General features: G+C 39.3%; 1 protein-coding gene across 6 annotated transcripts in view; it reads right to left on the bottom strand.

The window, feature by feature from the left end:
* TENM1 (teneurin transmembrane protein 1) overlaps positions 1-27334 on the bottom strand; it is an 864097-nt gene that overhangs the window by 546999 nt on the left and 289764 nt on the right. For all 6 annotated transcript variants that reach the window (XM_056808890.1, XM_056808889.1, XM_056808891.1 and 3 more), the window contains exon 3: positions 23489-23769. In XM_056808890.1, coding sequence (XP_056664868.1) covers positions 23489-23705 — 217 coding nt within the window. In that variant the 5' untranslated portion in view covers positions 23706-23769. The remainder of the gene's footprint in view (positions 1-23488; positions 23770-27334) is intronic.

The raw sequence follows: 27334 nt of genomic DNA, 5'->3' as shown, positions 1-27334 counted from the left end.
CCTTCCCTTACACCCTAGCCTCTAGCTAGGATTCCTTTCCCAAGCTTGATTGTATCCAGTTAGCAGTTTGAAAGCTCCCATTTCCTTTTAGCTATGGTAATGTCAATCATCTTTCCCTGCCCCTGGATGCCCCAAATAGGTCCCCCAAATTCTTTTGTTCCCAGGAGTTGTCAATCGGGCACGTTGGCTCTCCCAGGGATCAGTGACCAGAGCAACCAGAGTCTAGGGCACAGCTCTGTGTGGAGGCCTTGAGGAGAGCACTGAACCTCTTTCCTTAATTAAAGAGTGGTTTTTCTGACTATTTAATAGTTCTGTGGTTTTTTAAATTAACAAGATCAAGCCACATATATGTATATAGTTTATTATTTTAATTATATTTACATGTTATTTTTGTTATATTTCTATATCCCTATATATATATATCAGAGCTATCCTGTAACTTGGTCATTCCTTTTATTTACCTGATCAAGAAGGGCTTCAAGTGCTTTGCATTTTTTTCATTTACATGTCAATGTGGCTCCTTCCTGAAATTCCAAAGAAGAAACTCCAAAGAGCACTTGAGTTTGAGGAGGAGGGCAAGAGGAATTCGTCACATACAGAATCATTGATGATTTTAGCCAATGTCCCTTTCCATTTGACTTTTCTTCTTTGGTTCCAAGAGTCTCTATTGAGCCAGGCAGCACATTTGGAACTATTTTCAGGGCTTTGATTAACTGTGCCATGAAACCTGAGGTGATTCTTAATATACTGGTAAAAGCCACTTAAAAGGAGACTTAAGGTCACTCGGGAAATGAGTGAAACCAAACTGAAAGCAAGAGTCTTGACCTGGGCATTCCAACAGGAGTTCACAGGGGAAAAGGGGTATCCTCTGGACAAAAAGTTAGAAGACCAGGCTCTTTGGAATGATGTTTGATATTCAAATGGAAGCGCATGCCTAGCAAATTTTCAACCATCTCCAAGACTTATTAGTAGAAGTCCAGCCCTGTTAAAATGTAGCTCATCATTATATGAATCCAGACAGGAATATTGCAGTTCAAATCGCCTTCTTTGAAGCAACCCCAAATATGCATACAGCAAAAATGGACAGAATGAACATAACTGCTAGCCCAGATTACACTTGTGTCCCCAAACTGGAATTATGGAAGGATTACACAGCATTGGAAGACGATTTCCTATGGCTCAAATGGCTCATTCCCAGAACACTACACAGTGATAGACATACTGTAACTGATTAATAACTCCTCACTGAGTTACCATGTATTGATTTTAAAAAAGCTTTAAAGAACAACTGAGATTTCCCGTGAATCAGTTAGCTCTTCTTTCCTCTTCCTAAGACAACTGGGAGTCCATTCCTTAGCTTGACTGCTTCTTGTAGGAGGAGACAAACTCATATAAGACTGTGGTTAATTATGTTTCCACTTCTCATGAATTGTTTACTTTTATTATTTACCTATGTCTTGAATAGTATTGAAGTAAGCCATGTAAGTCCCTTTGTCAACTGCCAGAAGTATAATTCTCCACAATTAATCAGTGAAAAGAGAATTAAGCTTTGCTTCTTTAGAATTAGGGAAAAAAACCTGCTGCTGATAAATTGAATGCATTAAGAAATTAACATACCAGTAAATGATTGATCATTACAATTATCTGAATTTGCATTTAGAGGAATTCTGCTGAAAAGAACTCAAACTCTCTTCCCAAAGATATTTATAGCCACATTTCACCCAACTGGTTATAGTATACATATGATATGCCACTTACTAGTACAATTAAGAAATCAAGCATCTCTTAAATGTGCATGACTAGACTTTAAGTTAACACATCCTCCGTGTATGGTGAAATATACACATTCCGTGCCCAGCTTTGCCGGAGAAATTTCTTGTTATCTGCAATGCTGAATAAAGGCGCTATTTATCAGCACCACATAGCTCACAAAGGCTGACTAGCAGGCTTTCTGACTCAAAAGCTTGATGAGAGTAGACAATTTAAATACAATGGCTTGGCAGAGGCAAGCATCCCAATACAGAGCCCATTACCGCATTCCCAGGAATTAAATACAATAGAGTAACCCTCTTCACTGGCAGACACGTGGACAATCAGTTCCGAGAGAGACCCACAGCCAGCCGCGTCTATTTTGGAGGACTTCAAATTACATGGAATCTTTGTTGGCTATTAAAACATTTCATTTACTAGAGCGGCATGACTACACATTTAGCTGTTGTTTCCGAGAATCTCACTCACCCCCGTCCCCTTCTTTGATAGACTTTATTATTGAACACAGCTGTCTTGTTTGTCCCCAAACAGGGATTTGAAAGACATGTGACAGCGTCCAAATATCCCTGAGTAAACAAACTCTCCATCCCTTAGCTCCCTGGGCAAGTAAGAGCGTCATCTTAACAAGAGAAAGGTCATGGCTTCTCTCTCCAAATCTCCAAGTCCCAGGGCTGAAAGGGACCTCAGAGATACTCTTGCCCGATCTGCACCTGAACAGTATCGCTCTCAAATGGGCAGGCGGTTTCTGGGTGAAGAGCCCCAGTGAGGGGGAACCCAGTTCCAAGGCAGCCCACAGCGCTTTCCATAGCGCTAGAAGATCCAAAGGTTTTCCAGACCTTCAGCAGAACACAAACTCCACCTACTGCTTCTAATTCTGCCCCCTATTGGTCAGAAAGAAGAAAGAGCACATCCTCCTCAAGCCTTTTCTTCTCAAGGCACATTGAGACATACTAGCCTGTGGCCACTCAACGCAAACAAATGGCCCGGGTTGTACTACAGACCAGGCAAAGAAATGCCCTTGGATTACTTCAAATCAATTTCCACTCATTAGTTAGGTAGCATGGTACAGTGGAGAAGGCACCTGAACTAGTCAGAGGTTAGCCATCTCTACTATTTACCAGCTGTGTGACTTGGGTAAAATCAGAGTAACCTACCCTCTGTGTAACTGGAAACCTGTTACCCTTAAAATTGCATTTCCCAGAAACCCACTGACTTCCTGTCGTTATTGTGTGGGGTTCCTGGTCTTCGGCTCTTTTTTAGCTTCCTGGGTTGAGACTCTGGTGGTAAGCTGGGTTTTTTAACTGGTAGGTTAGCCATGGGCACATGATTTTATTTTGTTATCTTTTTTTCCTTTACTTCTAATGATCATTAATAAATCTTTTAAAATATAATATATTAAATTATTGATATTAATTTTAATATTTACACTTCAGTCTTCTTATCTAGAAAATAGGACAATAATATTGGCCTGGTGAATGTATGTATGTATGTATGTATGTATGTATGTATGTATCATTTATTTATTTATTTTAAACCCTTGCCTTCCATCTTGGAGTCAATACTGTGTATTGGTTCCAAGGCAGAAGAATGGTAAGGGCTAGGCAATGGGGGTGAAGTGACTTGCCCAGGGTCACCTAGCTAGGAAGTGTCCTACCTCTAGGCCTGCGGCTCTTAATCCACTGAGCTAACCATCTGTACCCTGGCCTTGTGAATTTTAAAGCATAATATTGCTTTATATGCTGTCATTTATATAGGGCACATACCTTTTACATGTATCATTTCATTTAATAATAGATGTGAAATGTAAGGTATTATTATTACCTTAGGCAGCTTGGTGGCATAGTGAGGCAGTGGACAGAGGGCTGGACATGGAATGAGGAAGACCTGAGTTAGAATTCTACCACTGCTACTTAACAGCTGTGTGACTTTGGGCAAATCTCTTCACCTCTCAGTTTCAGTTCCCCCATCTATAATGAGGAAAATAATAGCAACTACCTCATAGGATTGTTGAGAAGATTAAATAATATGCTACAGGGCATTTGGAAAGTCTTAAGCACAGTTTTAAACTGCTAAATTTTTTGAGATATCCTATATGTGTAAAGTGTTATATAAATGCAAGCTCTTACTACTACTACTACTACTACTACTACTACTACTACTACTACTACTACTACTACTACTACTAAAACCACCACCACTACCATCATCACTACTAGTGAAGGAAAGTCACATAAAACACACCTATCATACATATTGGCACATATAAAAGCTGCATGTTTCAATGGCCAATTACAATAGACATATAAACGATACTTTAATTATGTGAAAAGTTATTGTGAACAGGTTAAACTCAAGTATTTATTTGCTAAGACACCAAGTTCTTATAAAATTCTGCACTTATCTTAGCTTCCATGAGAGCTTTTCAGTGTCACAACTTTCAACATTTCCTTTGAAACATAGGCAACTCATTAGAGACTGATTTTTGTTTTATTTTAGCTGTTCAGAAACCTCCTGAGAAGCTAAGCTTCTTAGGTGGATTAGTTCAATGGCAATATTGATTTGGGCTTCTTATGAGCTACCATTTCTAGTTATCACAACCTTTCAAGGAAGAGAAAAAAATCTCTAGATTAGAGACACAACCATTCTTGCTCTGAGTAGATTTAGTTGTAAAATAATCCAGTGATGCTTACTTAGTGAAGCCACCCTGAGAGTAACCCAAAGATAAGCATCTCAGATTATCCACACTACCATATCATAGGATGTGAAACAGAACTCAGCCTTTCACTCATTTGTCCCACATTTTCTGAGCAGCCACAGCAGGGCTGATTCCATATTAGGCAGAGAATTCTGAATCCAGGTATCCCACTGACTTGAATACAATAAAATCAGTTCCTAACATTTCAGATCAGTTTGTGGTATGATGGACACAGAGAGTTTACAGATGTAGAAATGATTAATCAGCGGGACTAGAGGTTGCTCCTTATCCTGAGTTTCCAAGAGATAATGAAGGAGGGGAGTGCAGGAGCAGACTTTAAGTTACAACATGCCTGACAAGAGGTCATTTGGCCTCTGCTATTTACAGACCTACCTCCAATGAGAAGGAACCCATTCCTTCTCAAGGTAGCTCATTCCATGTTGAGACAATTCTAGTCAATACAAGGTTTTTTTTTTCTAATATTGAACCTAAATCTGCTTTTTGGCAACTTCAAACCACTGCTCCTGTTTCTACCGTGAGCCTTCTACTTGACAGCCTTTCAAATATTGGATGATTGCTATCACTGGCTCTCAAAGTCTTCTCTTCCCCAGGCAAAGCACTCTTACTTCCTTTAATAAAACCTCATATGAGCTAATCCTGAGGTTCTTCCCCATCCAGGTCTTATCTCCAATGATGCTCTCTAGTTCATCAATATTGTATAATTGAAAATCTGTTACCCTAAAAAAAGAACTACATTTCCTAGGAGTCCACTGACTTTCTGTCATTACATACTTCCTGTAGACAGGGAATAAATATCCAGTGGGCAGTCCTACCTGCCTCTTCCTTGGGCATGCAACCAGTGGTAATGGTGGTGAGTGGAGATTTTGAAAATGGCTAACCAGCCATTGGCACGTGGTCTTTATTCATATCCTCTATTCCTTGATTTCTAATGGTCATTTAATAAACCTCCTAAAATATAATATTTTTATTATTTGAGATTTAATTTTAATTTTTACAGTTGGCGACCACAAAAGGATGAAAAAACTCTCAGTTTTTTTTTAAGATAGCCTATATAAAATTTTAAGCCACATTTCTCCTGCCAAGGCTTTTCACCCCCTCCCCCCAAACTCTGAGAGGAATCCAAACTCTCTACCTGAGCTGCTGCCATGCTCCTGCCAATTTGTATGTATGTATGTTTGTTTTTTTTCTTATTGCCTGGTCACCCTCCCTACAGACCTGGCAATTTTCACTTTGAGGACTCTCGCACTATTGATGAAGAAGAGATAAGCCGCTTCTCTCGCCCAACTGCTTGAGCCTATGTTCCTCAGTTCCTTGCTGCTGACTCTGGCATTTCTGATAATACTTCCTCCAGCCCCCAAACCCAATCGCTCATCAGGCCCTGGGCTCCAGCCCTAGCCCCTGGACCCCAACAATTCTCTTCCTGATCTCTGGCTCTGCTCCTAAAATAGGCCTCCTCCCTGACCCTGACCTCTATTGCTGCCCCTGCTGGGCTAATTGCTGCCACCAAGAAGTCAGGAGTCCTTGGAACTGCTCCTCAGGGCAAATGGTAAAAAAAAAAAACAAAAAAACAACGGGGTGTATTTTTTCTTAGGCAACGATTAGCCTTCCTCTCCATAGCTGGGGAAACTAGCATTTTACCTTGGGGGAAAGAAAAGAAGGAAGTTATTCTTCCAAACAGGAAGTTAATTATAAGTATGGCATCTATGAAAGAGCAGTGCTTTGCTTATGTCAAACATCTTCTACTATTCATGAATGCACTGATCCTTTCACTTATCTTGTCTGATATTCATCTCCCTACTGCAACCCTTTGCCATTTGGGCCTGCCCACTTTGAAATTCCTAAAACCCATGTTCTCCCTCATTATGGGAAATACCACAGTACTGACAAAAGGGATATGAACGGATAGAAGAAAGAACTTTAAAGAGTCTGGAGGTGAAATTTTAAGCTTTTTCGGACTCCATTTTTTTAGGAAAGTCTGTATTTTATTGTATTCTGTTGATTGTTTTGTTTAAGATTTAATTTTCTTTTTTAAAGTTCATATATTAATGTATTCAATACTATTCTGTTACACTGAATCATTTTAATCTACTGTTTTAACTACTTTTATATTCTGTTACCTTTCCCCTTTAACTATACTGAACAAATATTATTGAATAAGTCCATATAAAAATAGCTTTTTTCTATTTTGGCTTTGTAAATTGTCACATAGAGGATGGATGGACTTCTTCAAAACTGGTTAAGATTGTATAACAACCTTTGGAAAATTTAATGAGTTAAATATTTCAAATTGATTTTAAGGGGTCTTTAGACATGATTTTTAGATTTTTTTCAACAACTCTGATAATTTTACCTGCCTTTAAGAAGAGGTAAGGTCCATTTTAGTAGATGAAGTGAAGTACAATTATAATCCCCACCTCCTGCATTTGTAAAAATTTGAATGGATGGGACATAACAGTCTCATACCAAAGGAGTTGGGAAATTGATCCCAGGGCATGGTACCCATGGATGGCTCCTGAAAGAGGGGCATCTCTCATTTGTGACTCCTCAGCTCACTTTACCCTTTCACCAGAATGATCTCTAGATTCTTGGTGACATTTTTAGACCCAATATAAACAGTACAGAGGTTTGATTTTTCTAGACCCCTCTGCCACATTTTTGTAATGATGGCAGTAATAGATTTTTAAAAAATATCTCAACCAAGCTGGAAACATTGCTATACCTAAAAAACTTGTGACAAGTATCCATTAGCTTTAAATGTCATACAGCAGACTTATGTAAAATATGATAGTGGGATTGTTTGCTATTGTCATTCAATGGGCTATTATAACTTTGGGGATTTTGATACTTTTTGAATGTGCATTACATGCTGAACTACTGTTCTTTATAAAAAACTGTTACTTTGTGAAAATCATTTGCTTGTACTCACAGTGGATCATGGCCAGGTTTGAAGAGGAAATGGATCTCATTTTTGGTGAGAAACCTTTGTATTCTACATTTCCTTAGCTGATACAGTGTGTCAATGATTATAAGATATATAGTCTTGATTTTAATAACTCTTTTATTATTGTTTTTGCTTGCATGTGCAATATACTATTTCAGTGTTTTTTATTTTTCTCTCCCTTTTGTATTTGAAGCACATGTCACCAGTATTGAGGAGATTTTCTTTAACTTTTTTTTGATTTTGCAGTAATATAAGTTTTAAAATATATTTGCATTAATGTCAAAGCATACCCACAAAGATTTAGACTATAAAATGATGCCACTGATTGTTTAAAAAAATATGGGACTTTGCTTAATGATTCTGTCTGATTCCAGGAGAAGAGAATACAAAAAGAGCCATTACACAGTGCCAAAGGAGCAAAAAGCTACTTGCATAGTACCAATCGAGCACAAGGTCAAAAATAAACCAAACCAATCCAGGTAGGATTGATGAATTTCTAAGCAGTTCTCAAAAAGAATTTAAACTTTGCAATTTATAATAATAATAATTATACATATCCCCTCGAAGAGGGTGATTGAAAAACACAGGGATCACTTAGGCATGCATGGCTGAGTTATGAGGTATATGAATCAATTGGTAATAGAAATAAAAAATATCAAAACATCCAAATAAAAGACAAAAGATAACTTCTGGATGAAATATAGACTATCAAAATCTTATGTGTAAAAATTCTAAGTAAAGGAAAAATAAATGCATAACAGGTCCTTGAATCAGGGCCCAATTAAAGTCATACATGTAATTATGTACTTACCCAGTCAGTAGCCACAAATCCAGAAAGTTGCTACATTATAAAAGACAGAATAGGGACTAGATTTTGTGTGATAGGGAAATGTCATTCCCTGGTTTGATCGTTCATCATTTCTCAGGAATAGGGGAGCCAGAACAACCAATTGCTAGGTACTTTCATAGAAATTATTTCACAATGAGTGTGGTTCAAGGAGTCCTGCATCTTAACATATGTCAAGTACCGCAAACCTCAAGTCTCACACTAGGTTCAAGTCCTTTTTTTTATTCTGATTTTGATTTTTTCTCTCAAAAAGTTTACTTTTTCTTCCTTTTGTTTTTATTTTATGCTTTTGGTTTTTTTTCTTTTGATAATTGATTCATATACCTCATAACTCAGCCATTCATTTATAAGTGATCCCTGTTTTTTTTTCAACATCCTCTTCAGGGGGAATGTATTATTATTTTAAATTGAAGAGTTTAAATTCTTTTTGAGAGTAATTTTAGGTTAAGAAACTTGCTACCTCTCCAAATCCAGAAAGTGAACTCTTTGGAGAAGGCACCATGAAGATGCCTCCACAGACCACATGCTGCACCAGAAGATCCAGAGTGAACTTTGGGATGGGGTAATTTGAACTGTGTGGGGTTGAATGCATTTATTTTGGGTTTATACTCTTATGCTGAAGGGGACTGCCCCCTAACTGGATTTTTGTCAATGTGCCTAGCAATTATTGGTTTTGTTCTCTTTTCCTCTTATCCTCAAATTATTGTAATTTCAAAGTTGGTATGTTTACAAGACCCACTGGAGAGATTAGTCTTCCATGGGTCTCAGGGGGAAATGTATAATTAAAAATCTGTTACCCTAAAAAAAGAACTACATTTCCAGGGAGCCCACTGACTTCCTATTTAGGGAGGCCAGAGCAGGAAATGCTCAGCCTTGGAAGATCAGGAAGGCCTGAACAGGGAGCTGCCTAACCTTGGGAGTGTCAGAACCATAAATATGCCAAAGACCCCAGCTGCAGTGGGTACCAGATAAAGGCCAAGAAGACCCCAATAACATAAAATTGTCAAGGTACCAAGAATCGTATATAGCAGATAAGGGGCTGGAAGGGAGGCCATACATGCTGGAGAGTACTTAAGGCCCAGCCTCTCAGAAGCAACTTGGAACTCTTTTAGCTGAGTTCCCACTAGTGCGTCCTAGTTCAATAAATGGCCCTTTGCCTGTTTGCATTGTCCACGGTTCTTCCTTGGTGGTGGGTGAATTCCCGGACCTTAACACTATCATTACATACTTCCTGTAGACAGGGAATAAATACCCAGTGGGCAGTCATACCTGCCTCTTTCTTGGGCATGCATCCAGTGCTAATGGTGGTGAGTGGGGATTTTGAAAATGGTTAACCAGCCATGGGGATGTGGTCTTTATTTGTATCCTCTTTATTCCTTGATTTCTAATGATCATTTAATAAACCTCCTAAAATATAATATTTTTATTATTTGAGATTTAATTTTAAATTTTACAATATCCTTCCAAAAGTATGGCACTAAAAGTACATGCAGAGTAAAATATATGTCTTTAAGTTCTTGGGAGCATTACTCTGCTTTCAATATGTACATACACTGTGCTTGGCCTTCAAAATATTCTCAACACATTAGTCAAAGTTCCATGTACCTCTCTGGTTGAACTCTTAGTTACCTGTATACAAGTATGTCTTGCTTTAGGTAACCCTCAATTTAGGAAAGATTCTTAATCTACCACACTGCAGACACTAACAGAACTCCAGGATATTTCTTTATTTTTAATTTTTATTTAGAATATTTTTCCTTGGTTACATGATTCGTAATCCCCCCTCCGCTGTTCTCTCTTCCCACCTCCCAAAGCTGACAAGTAATTCCACTTGGTTACACATGTATCACTGTTCAAAACCTATTACCATGTTATTTGTATTTGAAGTAGAGTATCAAAACCCTAATCAGATCCCTATCGCACTACATTATCAATTTTCTAATGCATTTCTGGTTCCACAGTTCTTTCACTGGATGTGGAGAGCGTTCTTTCTCATAAGTCCCTCTGGATTGTCCTGGATCATTGCAATGCTGCTAGTAGAGAAGTCCATTACATTTGATTGTGCCACAGTGTATTAGTCTCTAAGTACAATGTTCTCCTGGTTCTGCTCCTTTTGCTCTGCATCAATTCTTGGAGGTTCCAGTTTACATGGAATTCCTCCAGTTCATTATTCCTTTTAGCACAATAGTATTCCATCACCAACAGATACCACAATTTGTTCAGCCATTCTCCAATCGATGGACACCCCCTCATTTTCTATTTTTTTGCCACCACAAAGAGCACGGCTATAAATATTTTTGTACAAGTCTTTTTCCTTATGATCTCTTTGAGGTACAAACTCAGCAGGAGTATGGCTGGGACAAAGGGCAGGCAGTCTTTTAGCACCCTTTGGGCATAGTTCCAAATTGCCCTCCAGAATGGTTGGACCAATTCACAACTCCACTAGCAGTCCCAACTTTGCCACATCCCCTCCAACATTTATCACTTTCTTTGCTGCCATATTGGCTAGTCTGCTATGTGTGAAGTGGCACCTCAGAGTTGTTTTAATTTGAGTTTCTCCACTCAGGAGGGGTTTGGAACACTTTTTCATGTGCTTATTGATAGTTTAGATTTCATCATGTGAAAACTGCCTATTTGTGTCCCTTGACCATTTGTCAATTGGGGAATGGCTTGATTTTTTGTAAATTTGACTTAGTTCCTTATATATTTGGGAAATTAAACCTTTGTCAGAGAGTTTTGTTATAAAAATGTTCTTCTGGGATCTTTCTTACCCTGAAAAGGATTCATTATATGATTCCTTTAAGTATTATACTTCTCTTAAGGTTCATTAAAAATGGAAAAAATCCATTAAAAACAGGACTTTCATATCAACTGCATGAAGTGAAGATACTGCATTTCCCTGATTGGTCTATTTCTCAAAAAACTTTTCCACCCTTTTGTGAAGTTTGGACTTAGGTCTTTCCTGATTGTAACAATAAAGATACTTAGTTTAACAAAATCAGGAATGTCTTGGGAACTCTAAATTACCCCACCCTACTTAGATCATACTTTAGGGGAAGATAAAGTTGTAATCTCCTGATTGAACAATGAAAGTACTTAATTCTCAACTTATAGTGAAGCCAGAACTTTAAGCTAAGTCCATTTTTAGATCTTAATACAAAAAGGTGTTAAGCAATTATAAAGATTAAATAAATTAATCACAAAAAGGTCAAGTATCTTAATACAAAAGGGTGTTAAGTAACTATAAAGGTTAAATTAATCACAAAAGGTCAAGTAACTAACAAAAGGTGAACTTAACAAAGAAGTGTTAAGTAACTCTAAAGATATAATCTAATCAAAAGGAGATGAGAACTAGGAATGGGAATTTAGAGGAGGAGACACAAGGGCGAAAGGTCTATATATTTGACTCCCTTGCTGTCTCCGGGGAGTCTGATTGGTGGGAAATCCTTATTGGAAGTGGAGCAACATGCTGAGCCTCCTGGCATCTTAGTGTGGCTACAAGCTATTTGTCCAGTTTGGTGGTGAGTTTCTGGCTGAGTTTCCTCTTTTACTTTCCAACTTTATCCTCTTAGAAGCCTCTAATCTTCTTCAGAGACCTAGAGGTGGGGATTTTAAACTCCCCCTGGTATAGATGAGGCAGGAGAAGTCCTATATCCCCTTTCCTCCTTCTCCTTAAATTTCTTCCCTCTATATTAATTAAATTACCATAAATTTCCAGACTGACTTGGGTATTTCATTTGGCGACCAATTAAATCTAGATTTTAAGTCACAACCCTAAAATCATCTTTACACTTTCCCCAGATCAGCAAAGGGGATTTGGTCCTAGATATTATTAAGTCATCACAGCTATGCTAGCAGCAATTTAGAGAGGCTGGGTGTCAGCATGGGCATTCTCTCAGAGTTCTTGAAACATTGTGCTTGAACCATTAATGAGAAGCCATAATTGGGCTTGAGTAGCTAAGTATTGTAAATGTATGACTTGGAGCCAGAGAAATGAATCTTCCTGCTAACCTTTGAATTCTACAAAGGATTTAGGTGTGTCCTTCTTGAAGTTTTGTGTTTTTTTTTGCCTTTGAGCCTATTTCTAATTGCTTTCTTATTTGACTTTAAAGACTTCAAGATCCAACCAGTGGAAGACTCAGGAGTAACAAAAAGGAAATAGTTCTCAGGCTCCTAAAACAATAGGTATGCTGGTCCATCTGTACTGCCAGGACAATAGAAGCCTCACCCTTTGGGGGAAAAGGCTTCAGACCAGAATGCTTTTACACTTTCAATGGATTCAAGATTTATCTTCTGCTGCCTTTACACGTTTCTGGAATTGTAATGAGCAAACGTGCTGGAAATGGACAGGCTGTATTTGTGTACAGAACCAGTTCTGCATCAGAGACAACAGAAAGGCTGGCCAGTAGGCTTCTGACAAGATTTCCTGATGGGACTTGTCAGTGGGCCTCACAGTTGTGTCTTTGCAGACATGTAAAACTTTCTTTCTGGTCATACGAACATAAAATTATTGTTATTATTTTAAATCCCAGGCCTATTGGGAATTTTTTCTAGTCTGTTTAGAAATGAGAATATGTAAATCCACGCCTTCCATCAACTGGTCAGGAACCTCCAAGGGCTCTTTATTACACTTTAAATCATGAAGCAAACTTTTCAACTTGGCTTTTGTGCACCAATATTGGCTTCTTCACAAACTTCGCCAACTTTGTTTCTCTTTATTCTCCAGTACAAGCCTGCTCCAGCCAGTTCCAGGGCTTGCCAGCCTTGCCAATTGGCTCATGCAGCCCTGTCTCTGCACCTTGTGTCTGCCATTACCTCCTCACTCCTGTCTATCAATCTAGGATTCTCACCACTAAAATTTGGTCCAAAGTTCATCTCTTCATCCAAGCTTTCTCTGATTGATGTTCATGGAAAGAGAGGCATTTTGTGCTCTGTGGACACCAGAATAATTTACTAACATACTTTCATATTTTAAAAAAGTTTGTCTTTGTCTGTCTACACATGCCTCCTATCTCTTTTACAAGAGGCAACTTCCTTGCACTTACCTCATCTCCTTTGGAATCCCAACCCAATCATATTGATCACAAAAATTTTTATGTTCTTCTGGCCTAACCTTAGGGATGGGCTAAATACACTAACTTTATAGTCTTGGGACAAACATGAAAAAAAAGTCTTAAGCATAGAATCAACACTTATTTTGCCACAGGTCTGACCATGTTATGCCCTTACTCAGTAAACTCTAGTGGCTCTCTGCTGCCATTAGGAACAAAACCAAACATTTAAAACTTTCCAACCTGTATGCAATGTAGCTTTCAAGTCTTCTTACAATGACTACTCTGGACACATTCTACCCATAATGACTTACTTATTGCTCCTTTCCCACAGTGTTCCAAGTTCTATCTCTGTGCCATTGTACTGAATGGCTCTCATGCCTAGAATGCTTCCTTCCCCCAATGTCTACCTCTTGGAATTTCTGGTAATCTTCAAGACTCAACTCAAGGTCTACCTTCTCCAGGAAGCCTTTCTTGTATCACCGCCCCTACCCCAAGCTGCTAATGCTTTCCTTTCCAAATATACCTTTAATGGAATTTGTAAATAGGTTGTGAATACTTACAAATGTTATGTGTTCAGTTAGAACAGAAGTATCCTGAGGGCAGGGCCTGGTAGGCTTTTGTCTGGTGCCTAGCATAATGTCTAGCACAGAGTAGATAATGCTTGCTGATCATTGGAAGAGTAGGAGAGATTGGGAGTTGGGCTAGTTAGATTTGAGCCTTTCCTTTACCAGGAATTCTCTCCATGTGAAGGCACAGGTTAGAGTTCTGAGTTTGAAATCAGAGAATCTGGATTTGAAACTCTACTCTATCACTGTCATTTTAGGCAAGTCATTCCATCTCCTTAGCCTTTGGGTTCCTCTCTGTAAAAATAACAAGGTTGGCAGTTAGGTGGCAAAGAGCGCAAGGGCACTGGACATGGACGCAGGATGACTGGAGTTCAACTCTCTCTTTAGACATTTACTTAATAGCTGTGTGACCCTGGCAAGTTATTGAACCTCTCAGTCTCAGTTGTCTCATTGGTAAAATGGGTATAATAACAATAATGACTTCACAGGGGTGTTGTGAAGATCTTATGAGATAATAAGCAATAGGGCTGCTGAGGTCCCTTTCAGCTCTATGACTGCAACTTGAAATGTTTCTGCTTCTAGTCTTTAGGTCATTTCGGTTACATGTAAACCTACAGTTACCATTTTGTTGCCACCAGATGGCAAGGAGGTACCAGCATAGGAGAGGAGCTAGGACACACAAATAAGGCCAGTTAGGAGGCTACAGCAACAGTTTAGGCAAGATGTAATAAGGGCCTGACTTTGGCTCCAGCCCAGAGACAGCAGTGTGCACTTCAGCTATTTTTGGAGATGAAGTAATGGATGAATAAACAGATTAACAAGGCAAGAAATGAAGTGGAGGTCCTTTTTAAGGATCGTTAGATGAGTGGATGAGGGAAATTTGAAGGGAAAAAATGTGGACTTCCTATAAAGTATCATAGGACTCAGAGGTGGCAGGGAGCTCAGAAGTGATATTGTTTTAGCTCCTTCATTTTGTAGAGGGGGGAGTAGACAGAAGGATCAGAAAATTACATAGTTAGAAAGAATCTCCAAGGCTTTCTAGTTCACCAAGAATCTAATCTACAGTTTCCCTTTCAAAAAGTCACCCTGCCTTCTGGAATGCCTTTCAGTGAGAGGGAACTCACTAATACCAAGGCCCATTCCACTTAAAAACCCCAAAAACAGAAATCTAATTCAATGAAGACTTTTTCCTCACCTTGAGCCCAGATAGCCTTCTACACTCAGTTTCTGATAGTATTGCCCTCTGGAGCTGAGCAGTTAGCCTAATCTCTCTTAGATATGAGAGCCTTCCAAATATTTGAAGACAATTATCTTGTCGTCCATTTCTCTTTCAAATCTTTTCTTCCAAATTCCTTCAACCAGTCCTCAATGGCATGAATTCAAGTCCTTTTTAAAATTTTGACTGCCTTCCAGATATAGTCTGTCTAGGGCAGATTACCTCTCAGGCCTAATACTGACCTCCCCCCTTCAGAAAATTCTATTTCTCAAGGCAGCAAAGTTTGCATGACTGATTTCCAATTGTTATATCACATGGTTAATTCATATTGGGCTTGCAGTCCACTGAAACCCCCAATCATTCCAACTAAGCAATCTAGATACACTTCCCCATCTTGGACTTGAGATGTTCATTTATTAACCCCTTTTTACATTTATTCCAATTATATCTCTTCTTATATTTCACATAACTTTCCAGCCTATTAAGATCTTCTTAGATTCTACTTGTCACCCAAGTTAGCTATCTATTCCATCTTTGTGTCAGCAGAACATTTGATAAATGGGCCATCTGTCATTATCCCAATCACTGATAAAAATGTTAAATAGCCCAAGGCCAAGGACAGATCCCCAGGCCACATTGGGGATGAGAGAGACCTTTTCCAATTTGACACTGAACTATTATTAGTGACTTCACATTGGGTCTATTCATTCAACCAATTACAATTACAGCTGTCTATCATCTGGTCTACACCTCTCCATCACATCTACAGAGATAGAATGAAGTAGTCTGTCAAATGTTTTTTCTAAAATCGAAGTAAACTACATCTATAGCATTTCATTATCAAGAAAGGAAATCAGATTGGTCTGAAGTGACCTGTTCCTGTTGAAATCAGGTTAATTTTTCTTTTGTAATCACCCTTTCCTTTTCTTCGATGTTTCTCTAATTAGGACATATTCTATACTTTTTCTAGGAATCAGAGTCAAGTTCACAACCCTATCGTTTATGGATTATGTTCTCTGCCCTTTTTTGAAAATTGGTATATTTGACCTTCTCCAGTCCTATGGCAACTCCGCTGTTATCTGTCAAAGATCCCTGGCTGACAGTGGATAAGTAATTATCTTGCCTCCTCTCCCCACACTCTAATTTCAGTACTCTGGGCTGCTGCTCTTATTGCTATGGTGTCACACTCATCACTGGCAGCTAAGACTTATTCTCTTATCCCATGGATTTCAAATGCCTAAGAGCCATTTATGACCAGTCAAATTGTTCAATTAATTAAATAAACATTTTAAAGCTCATCTCATATAAAAGGAGCTTTGTTGATACTAGAGCCATAAAGACAAACAAAATATTCTCAGTCCTCAAGGAACCTCCTTTTTAGGAGAGGGAGTAAGATCTGAAATAAGTATTAATAAATCTAAAATAAGATAAATCGATATGGATAAATACAAGATTGTCTGAGGTGAGAGGATCTTAAGAACTAAAAGGGTTACAGAAAAATGTTAATAGGATGTTAAAACTTGAGGGGATCCTTGAAGGCTGGGAATATCACCCAAGCAAAGGGACCCAGCTTGGACAAAGACAAGGGGAAGGAGATGAAATGCCAAGTTAGGAAACTGCTAGTAGACCAGTTTGACTGAAGTAGAGCCCATGTGAAAGGGACCAATGGAAAATCAGGAAGGAAGTGTAGGTTGAAGAGACAATGTGTATTTCTTGTTAGAGGCAACAGTGAGTCACTGAAGATTTTTGATCAGGGTTGTGCTACATTAGACCTGTGCTTTTAAGCAGCTTCAGAGAGGATGGTTGGGGGCAGTGGGGAAAGTGGGGGGAATGGACCAAGGTCAGGGAGGCCAAGTGCTGCTGGATGCACAGAAAACAATCCAATCCCACAAGTATTTTTAAGGGCGTACTATCTGCCAGGCTCTTTGCTAAGTGCTAAGGATAGTGGTAGTCTCCTGGTGATCAAGAATGACTATTGTCTTTGTGCAGTTTCATCTACGGTGTACCCTCATGTGGCCTTGGAGTCCAAAGGCTGAGGCGCAGAGTTTGATACACAATAAAATAGGCCCCTATCTTCAAGAAAATTAATTAGTCCTACTGAATGACAAATAGAAGCAGAGAGAAGGAAATAGGAAATATAGCCCAAGACTCACAGACTTGCTCCGATTGTTGCCCTTATTTCTTTGACAGATGGATATTTTTTCTGATCGCTTTCCTATATTATGAAAGTTATTCTATATATTCTATATTATGGAAGTTTTTAGAATCGTTGCTGCATCAAAGGACGCATCTTTGATTTCTATAAGAGATTTTATTTGATTTTTCCAAAGTACTATTCGTTGAAATGATTCTTTTCTTCAAATGTTGATTCATTTCTTTTCTTCATTCAGATATCTGACCAGTTGGTACAGTGCTACAGGGAGATGTTGTTGGTCATTATTGGAAGGCCTATTCTCCACTTTGATTAGACTAACACTGTGCTCTTGGCTCCCTGGGCTAACCCTTGGTAGAGGGTTGGTCAGGAAGAAGTCAAGAGAGGGCCCCTGAGGCTAGTGCAGAAAGGCATTCTCTGAGACATTTTGGAATCTGGGTCCCTTCTCAAGCTCTGTCTCACCCCTAGGAGCTCCCTACTCCCGCTCTGCTATATTGTTGCTGTGAGCAGTGTTACATTTCTGTTCTCATCTTTTCTTCATTTTCTTGTCACACAAATGACACATTCTTCCTCGGCTCCTGAGGGCTGGTCTGATTCATGGATGTCAACTCACATTGGTAATGTGATTTCCCTGGGACACTGTCATAGGCTTAACTACAAAAGTCAGGTGCCTAAAATTGAAGCAGCCACAGGGTAAAAAGTGGTTAAGCTCCAGGAGCAACAGTTTCCATCACTGGATAATGAAGGGTATGGATTAATTGGCGTCTGAGGTTGTTCCCAGACGGAGATCTGTGATTCCCTATGTGACCTTGGACAAGTCCCTTTCCCTCCTGGAGTCTCATTTTCTTCCTCTCTCAAATGAAGGGGTTAGACTAACCTTTGAGAGCCCTTTCAGTTATAAATCTCTGATCTTATCATTTCTAAAATCCTCCTATTGCTGCTAAGTATCTAGGAGAGTTAGGATTTGTATTCTATGGTCTTTGGAGTTTGGAGAGGTTCTAGGGCACCTATCACTCTGCCATCTTTCTGGGATTCTGTTTCTGTTTCCTACCTTATGACTGCTAATTTATAGTGCCTCACTCAATAGGGCTGCAATGTGTCCTCTCTCACCTTCTTTTAAATGACTTGTCCAAGATCACAAAGGTGGTAAATAAAAGGACCAGTTTGTGGACCTGACTCAGTGTCCAAATTGTTTTTTAAACACAAAAACTATAAAATACTTTCTTGCTAAATACCTAGTTTTTTGAAAATCATGCCATCAAATTTACCAGAGTGTGTATTTGCAGTCTGGCTTATTTACTCCACCCTTTCAGTTGGCTTCCAAGTACTCCATAGTGGGAAGCAGATTTGAAGATAGTCTCTGTGGCATGTTCCTTTCATGGAGGTATGGCTTTGTATTGACAACAACTTACTAGTAAAACAAGTGCATTCACAGCCAGCATTACCTATTATCCAAATTATAGGGCAATTAACATAATTAAAATTCTTGTCTTTGGTTTGTGTTTATATATATTTCTATTTGCATTTGTCTTAGACTCCTTTCCTAGTGAATTGATGCCTCCCCGTGAGCCGAGACTGCCGAGAACAATTGCCTGCCTTCCCGGCTGCCAGAAAATCTGCCCTAGCTATTCCACCTGCCAAAACTCAGATAAAATAGGCCTGCCAAGGGCTCATTCATTCTGTGAGTCAAGAACTGTGAGCAGTGCTAGATTAATGTTCTTCCAAGAATTATAAACCTTTTGGAAAACAGGAAAACCAATCTTAGAATCCGACACAATATACAACCTGTCAACCCCAGGGCTGTTTTCTTGGCATATAAAGGTAAATATACAAGAATATTTACAGAACAGGTGAGGTGTTTCCTTTTACCAACATTTGCCAAAAATAAGCTCCAATAATTTCCCTATCTGGTAAAAATTTCCCCTAGACCATTTATTTGGTTGTGAACAAGCTCATCATTATCTCGTCTGTTCTCCTTTGGACCAGTGAGGAAAGCTTTTTAGTCCTATGATAAGGCCAACATTTGATGAGCTAGAGGAGGGGGAAGGAATTTCCTGCCTCTTATGACACCTTGTGATGCCTTGGCATTAATTTCATGGTTGCTTTGGCCATGACTAGAAAGGAGCTGATCAGAAGAGGGGTCAACTGTCAGGAAGTTAGTGGAAACTCACTTGGCATCCAGCCAAAGCCCAAAGGTCAGACCAAACTATGGACTAATGTAAGTCTACAGACCAACCCTTAGCACATTAAGGAACGAGGGTCCTTTTCTCAGTTGTACTGTGATGAATAAGTATTTATTAGTGGAAATAACTAAGAGTCATGTTCTGCTGAGAGCTTCATCCTGCAAAAATCGCGGAGGTGGGAGGCCTAATTCTGAGAGATTCTGTTTAATGACCTCCTGGATGTCAACTGCAAATTTAAGGATATCCCTACAATTGTCTCAGGTTCACTAAGAAGCTGTAACTCCTAGGTACTTATGAGATTCAAGGATGTTACTTTGCACTTAGCAGCAGTCATGACAAATACATTTTGAAAATGTTGGTTTTAACAAAGGAACTATGGCAGTTGACTATAGGCATCTTGAAAGAGGTCAAAGAATCTCCTCTCTTCTCCTCCTTTCCCCTCCTTAATGAAAACCTCACAGGGAATAATAAGTAGAATTCAGTTCCCTTGCTTCTCATCTCATGACATTTCTAATAGACTTATTTATATCCTCCTTCCAGAAGAAGTTATTACAAAGCATCCGTATACATGTCCACAATTGAAGGTTAATGGAAAAAGAAAAATAATTCATTACTTAAAGTTGCCAATAGGTCTACTCCTAAACTGGAAGATAAATATGAACTACAGTACAGACTCAAAATTTAGTGAAACCTAAGAAAGCCTATTGGAAAAAATTTTGTTATTCAACTGAGTCTGACTCTTTGTTAGGCTTTTTGGAAAAGATACTGGAGTTCTTTGCCATTTCCTTTTCTACCTTGTTTTGCAGGTGAGGAAACTGAGGCATAAAAAGTTAAGTGACTCACCCAGGATCATGAAATTAATGTCTGAGGTCAGCTTTGAATTCAGGTCCTCAACTCCACAGACTGTGCTCTATCCACTGCCCCACCTAGTTACCCCAATTGGAAAAATGCATTGACTAATAAACTTAGAATCACTAAACTGTCAGAACAGAAAGAGGCTATTGTTAGAGATGACGACAAAAGAAATTTGGGAGAGTTTTCTGTTTAGTATGTCTTCTTCTCAGTAAGGGGGTAGTATGGGAAGTACTGTTTTTCATAATTGGAAGAAGAGACTGAAGGATCAAAAGAAGTAGAAGCTGTAGTGGACTAGGGTAGTGGCGGGGATTGTGCTCAGCACCTCCATTTAGAAGTGATCCACTTAAGGAATGATCCACCCAGACAGAATTTTTCAGTTTCCCTGACTATGTCTGCTTTAACACTCCTGGGACCTGGTGAATTTTTACGCCCTCCACTTCTTGCTTCATCACTGCTTAGCAGATCAGCATTGTTTACTCTTGGGAGTACTGGACTTTCTTCAAACCTTGTTTATTTTCTGTCTGTATTTTCAAAATGGGTTTTGTCTCCAAATGAAGTTAGGATTTTTTGTATTGACTTCTGAGGGTTCACTACACAGGAATAGGCCATTCAGACAGAATAACAATAGGGAATCTATGAAACCAATAACCCTAGACTTAACCAAAAGGCTATCTCTGTCTCTGATGATGCAAAGGGGGTTTCAATAATATATTTGTATCTACAAGTGCCCACATTCATTTTTTGAACATGCAAGAACTGATATTGCTTGCTAGACGATGTATATACATATTGATATTGGTAAGCTGAAGTATTATTTCTTTAATATAAGAATCCTTGTGAAATTCTGCCGTTTTATCGAATCAAAATCAATGACTGCATTCATAGGTAGAATATAATGTGAAAGCTCGAATTCATTAGTATAAAGGCTCCATTGTTCTCCTTTGAGGAGTAAGCCTTAAAACCCTTTCCCTTGACATGGTTTGAGTTTGAAATAAAGAAAAACAACAATAACAACAAGAAGAACTCCTTAAAGTGCTTTGACTGTTTTCCACTTAATCAATGGAGTTTATTGCAATTTCATTATTTTGCCTTATAGTCCTTAAACTGTTGGGAAGATGTTTCCAAAACTGTGATAAAGCAGGGCTCAGCCAATCCCTAGTTCTTATAGATTATAGATTTCTGTATCCTAAATAGAGATAAGAGGGATAAACTCTTAAATCTCATCGTATTCAGTCAATCACTGTCCTAGAATCCTTGAGAACTAAAAAACGGAGACACTGGCTGATAGGAGCCTGCAGACCTCTAGTGTTGCCCAGAGAGCTGGTAGGAAGCCAATTTGGGGGGTTTGACACTACTTGAGACCCTTGGGGGTTACTCTCAGATTTCCCTATTTCCTTTTCCTTGGCCCAACCTTTTGCCTCATACTGGCTGATCCTAGACCAAGCACCTTGCAGCCATCTGGTAGAAACCTAACTGGAGAGCCATACCTGAAAAAACATTGCATCTCAACTTTACCTTCATTGCCTATAAAGGCTGTCTTTCAGAAAACTTCATTGGGATTCCTACGTTTTATGCACATGGTCGATCTCCTTATCCCATAGATTTGGTCATTAGTTTGTTACAAAATCACTCATTCAGAGGGCTATTGCCACTAAATAGAAGATGCAGTGCAAATATGAGGATCTGATCAATTTTCCCTTTTGGTTGTTTTCTGTAAACCCCCCAACTAAACCTCAGTCATTTGGTAAAAGGAACAGAGAACTAAAGCACTAAGGAAAGTAATCGAGCAAATTAGCAACAGGTCCAAGACTAGAACTCAGGTCTTCCTTGGAGTTCTATGTCTAGCTCCATGCTCTCATGTTGAAGATTGAAGTAATAGGAAGATGTGAAACGAATATCTTGAAAAGGGTTAATCAAAACAGCTACAGCAAGGGGCAGCTAGGTGGCACAGTGGATGAAGTGCCAAGCATGAAATGGAGAGAACTTGGGTTCAAATCTGGTCTCACATTTCCCAGCTGTGTGACTGTAGGCAAGTCATTTACTCCTGTTTCCCTAACCCTTGTCCTTTTGTCTTTAGAGTTGCTACTGAGACAGAAGGGAAGAATTAAAGAAAAAACCAGATACATCTCTGAGTTGAAAAATGAATATTGCGATGAACATAATAAACTTTCTCTGTTTAAATATGAGTTTGAATATATGAAATCTTAAACCTAGAGACTGTTTCCTCTAAGGACATACTTGAGCACTTGCTACTGGTAGGGCTTCCCCTCCCTATTTTATAACAGGTCCTAAAAGATGATGCAAAGATCAAGTCTGAAGGGATGTGTCACCTTGGTCAAATCATGTAACATCTCTGGACCTCAGTTTCCACCTTCCAAAAAGGAAGAGCTTGAACTATTTGACTTCTAAGGTTCCTTTTCTTTCCAAATCTAAGCCTTCATGATTCCCCAACTAAGGACTTATGGTTGGACATGAACAAGAATCATCCCACTGGAGTGATTGCCCACATGGATAAAATACCACAATCTGAAAAACTCAGAGATCTTTGAATATACTAGAGGTTCACAGAGCTATCATCAACTAAATCCACAATACATCCAAATAGACTTGACCTTTGCATTATCTTTCAGGACCCGTCATGCCATATAAAATAGGGAGGGGAAGTCCTATGGGTGGTAAGTGCACAAGTATGTCCTTAAAGGAAATAGTACTGAAGGATAACAGTGCCCACCTTCCTATGCTCAGCCCTTTATCTCTTCATTGTTTCCTTTGGTAGACTCTGCATACCCTCATTAGGCAGCCTTAGCTACCCTTTGCTAAAACCTTATCAGCTGTCAAATATTTGTCTCCCAAAGCACTTTAGCTGTTTGCTTTGTGCCTTACTATAAATTATTTCTCCTTCAGCCTGTAAATGGCTATTTGTCACATTAGACACATTTTAAATGTTCTGATAAGAGGATTGCTGAATCCAACTTTATTTCTGATCTGTAAAACCCCACATAACCTCCAGCCTCAGTGGAACTGGCATGTGGGCTAGGCTTCCTGAACATGTGTTACCAGTGCAGATTATTAACCAGTTAACAACAGCAAATTAGGCTTTGTATTTGTGTTCAAGGGGCATTCGCTTTCCCCTGGAGAGAAACATACTTCTTGTGTTAAGAAACCAAAATGAACCAATAACAAGATACCTTGAGTAGATTTCTCGACTTCCTTCCTCTTTCTGCTCTGGCTGTTACAATGGAGACGGAGCTCTTGGTTATACTCGTGAAGAGTTTCACGGGAGTTATAGGGTTGTCCCGGTTTTCGTCCTTCTTCACTCTCATCTGAAGAGCTAGTGTAAGCTAGATCCATTTCATGCTTGACTTTGGACAGAGGCTGGTAGGGCTTACAGTCCATTTGCTCCATCTTTGATTAAGAAAGCTCAAATGTCAGGAAATGAAAAAAACCCGACACCTTATCGTGGGCAGTCCTAGAAGAGAGGAGAAAACAAAATTCAGTGTGGGGGTCTTCTTAGCTTTATCCATATGAAAGAAAACTCATCTGAAAGCCTAACAACTTGTTCAAATAATACTATCACAGTGGTTTAGCAAAAAGACAAACTAGATGACATGAAATTAGCCCGAGGCGATAAATACTGTCTTCAGCTACATGCATATTTTTTCAAGAAATCAGGATCATGGCGGGTTTGGAGCATTACAAAAGACTCAAGGTAATAAAGATGCTGCCTCCAAAAACATTTATCCTGGCCCTCAAACAAACTCCAATTCTTGTGTGAGTTCGTGATTGTGTATAGTTATGTGGCCATATGTTTATTCATGGTAAAGTCAGTAGGCAGAAAACAAGGTACAATCCAATTAGATAGTGGCCAAGAGTATCAATCAAAATCCTGCCAGCCAAGCCTTCTTTTTGAAACATGCCTCTAGATTTATGTTGGGAAACTAGTGAAAGAATCATGCTCCATCTCCTACCTTTACACCTTGGCCTCTGCTTAGCCTTTGCTCCCACTCCTGGAATACTCTCTTGAGAGGTGGGATAGTAGACAGGCCAGAAAGATCTAAGTTCAAATCCTGCCTCAGATATGTGCTATCAGTATGACTCTGGAAAATCACTTAACCTCTATTTACCTTGGTTTCCTCACCTGTAAAATGGGTATAATAATAGACCTGCCTCCCAGGGTTGCTGTGAGAATCAAATGGGATGATATTTGTAAAGTTCTTAGTATAGTGTCTGGCAGTTCAAGTCAATTCAACAAACATTTATTAGGTGCCAAAATGCCAGGCAATGTATCAAGAGTCGGGGATATCGAAAGAAGCAAAAGATGGTACCTGCCATCAAGGAGCTCCCAATCTGGTGTAAAGTCAACCAGTGGTGCAGTCAGTCTGAGTGATCCCATGACCTTTAGACTTTGGGTACTTGAGCAACCTTTGAGAAAGTGCACTAATGCCATCTCCTTATGATATTGAAACTGGGGAGGAGCTGAGGTGGTACTGATCCTATCTCCTCATTGAAAAAACTTGTACCAGTTAGGACTATCTTGCCCTTATATCAAAGTTGTTTACTCCTGTCCATAAAATTAGACAGTATGAATCCTGGGCCAGCCACATCCAACTGCCTTGCTGCCTAGGGGTGTTAAATAAATAAAATTGTTTTACCTTTCATTTCCTGAGTTTGCCTCATTAACCAAGATGAGGCTCCAATTAAGATTTCTTTTTATACCCTCAAGGACCTTACAACCTAGGGGGAGACACATGCAAACAAATATGTTCAAAACAAGCTATCTACAGGATAAATAGGAAATGATTGACAGAAGGAAGGCATCAGAATTAAGAGGGCTTGGGGAAGATGTCCTGAAGAAGGTGAGATTAAGTTGGGACTTAGTGGAAGTCAGTAATCAGAGCAGAGGAAGGGTAGAATTCAAGGCAGGACACAGCCAGAGGGAACACGTAGAGCTGAGAGATAGATTACCTTCTTTGTGGAACTATCAGGATGCTGGCCAGTGTCATTGGATTGAAGAGTATATGTTGGGGACTGGATGTAAGAAGACTGGAAAGGTAGGAGGGGGCTAGGTTATAAAGGACCTTAGATGCTACACTGGGCATTTCGTATTTGATTCTAGAAGCAATAGGAAGCCACTGGAGTTTACTAAGTAAGTAGAGGGGGTGATGTGATCAGGCCTGTGTTTTAGGTAAATCATTTTAGTGACTCAAAGGAGAATGGATTGGTGTGGGGAGAGACATGAGGCACATGGACCCATCAATAGGCTACTGGCAGTAACCAAAGTATGAGGTGATGTAACAGGGCAGTGGCAGTTCCAGAGAAGAGAAGGGGGTATATTGGAGAGATGCTGCAGAAGTGGAATAAATAGGGCTTGGCAACAGCTTGAGTATGGGGGAGGGGGGAAAGAAATAGTGAGGAATCCATGATGACTTCTAGGTTGAGGGCACTGAGGATCTTGGAGGTTGATGTTGATCTCAGAGGTAATAGTTCAGGTACGAAGGGATAGGGGAAGACTTAAAGGGAAAGAAAGTGAGTTCTGTTTTGGACATAATGAGTTTAAGATGTTTACTGGACATCCAGTTCAAGATGTCCAAAAGGCTGATGGAGATGTGAGAATGGAAGTTAGTAGAGAGATTGGGTCAGGAAAGGTAGAATCATTAGCAAAGAGAGAGTAATTAAATTCATGGGTAGTGATGGGATCACCAAATGATGTAGTATAGAGGGAGAAGAGAACCCTGAGGGACACTTATAGTTAGAGGACATGATCTGAATGAAGAACCAGCAAAAGAGCAGTTAGATAGGTAGGAGGAAAATCAGGAGAGAAGGGTGTTCTGAAAACCTGAAAAGAAGAGACTACCAAGAACTAGAGAATGATCAGCAGCATCAAAGGCCAGAGAAAAGTCAAGCAGAATGAGGACTGAGAAAAGGCTATTGGATTTGGCTACTAAGAAATAACTAGTAACTTCAGAGAGAGCAATTTCATCAGAAAGATAAGGTCAGAAGCAAGACTATAAGGGCTTAAGAGAGTGAGAGAAGAGAAAATTAAGAGGCTTACTGTAGATGGTCTTTACAAGGAGTAGTCCATAACAGACTTAATAAATGCCTGTTTCCTTCCTTCCTTCCTTCCTTCCTTCCTTCCTTTCTTCCTGCCTTTACTTCTTAGAATTCCTAGCTACCTTCAAGTTCAGCTTGTGTCACTTGTCACATATGATCTTTCTTGATTTAAGCTCCTCTCTAAGTTGTTCATATGTCCCACCTCTCTTCTGAAATTTCCCTTGTATACAGTTTTGCACATGTATAGTTTTTCTATCTCCCTTGTATATTAATTTTGCACTTTATTTTTCTTCTAGCAGAATGTAAGGTCCTGGAAGTCAGGGGCTGTTTTCAGTTCTGTCTTCATATTCCTATCATTTAGCATGTCACCTGGCATAGAGGGGGTAATTAATAAATACCTATTGAACCACTACTAGGTTTGTACCCCAAAGAGATAATAAAAAAGGTTTTACAAAAATATTGTTGTGGCAAAAAAATTAGAAAACAAGTGGGGTGTCCATCAATTGGGGAATGGCTGAACAAATTGTGGTATCTGATGGTGATGGAATACTATTGTGCCAAAAGGAATAATGAAGTGGAGGAATTCCATGGAGACTGGAACAACCTCCAGGAATTGATGCAGAGTGAGAGAGTAGCAGAACCAGGAGAATATTATACACAGAGACTGACACACTTTGGTACAATCGAATGTAATGGATTTCTCTACCAGCAGCAATGCAATGATCCAGGACAAAACCAAGAGACTTATGAGAAAGAACAATGTCCACATTGAGAGATAGAACTGAGGGAGTAGAAATGCAGAGGAAAAACATATGATTCATTACTTGTTTATATGGGTGTATGATTTGGGGTTTGGGTTTTAAAAGATTACTCTATTACAAAAATGAATACTAAGGAAATAGGTATCAAGTGATAATGCATGTATAACCCAGTAGAATTGCTTGTCAGCCACACCTAGCAGACTGTTCAACATGACAGCAAAG

Source organism: Monodelphis domestica, chromosome X, assembly GCF_027887165.1.
Source record: "Monodelphis domestica isolate mMonDom1 chromosome X, mMonDom1.pri, whole genome shotgun sequence".
In the NCBI taxonomy this organism is placed as follows: domain Eukaryota; kingdom Metazoa; phylum Chordata; class Mammalia; order Didelphimorphia; family Didelphidae; genus Monodelphis; species Monodelphis domestica.
This window is presented reverse-complemented; position numbering and strand designations above follow the sequence as displayed.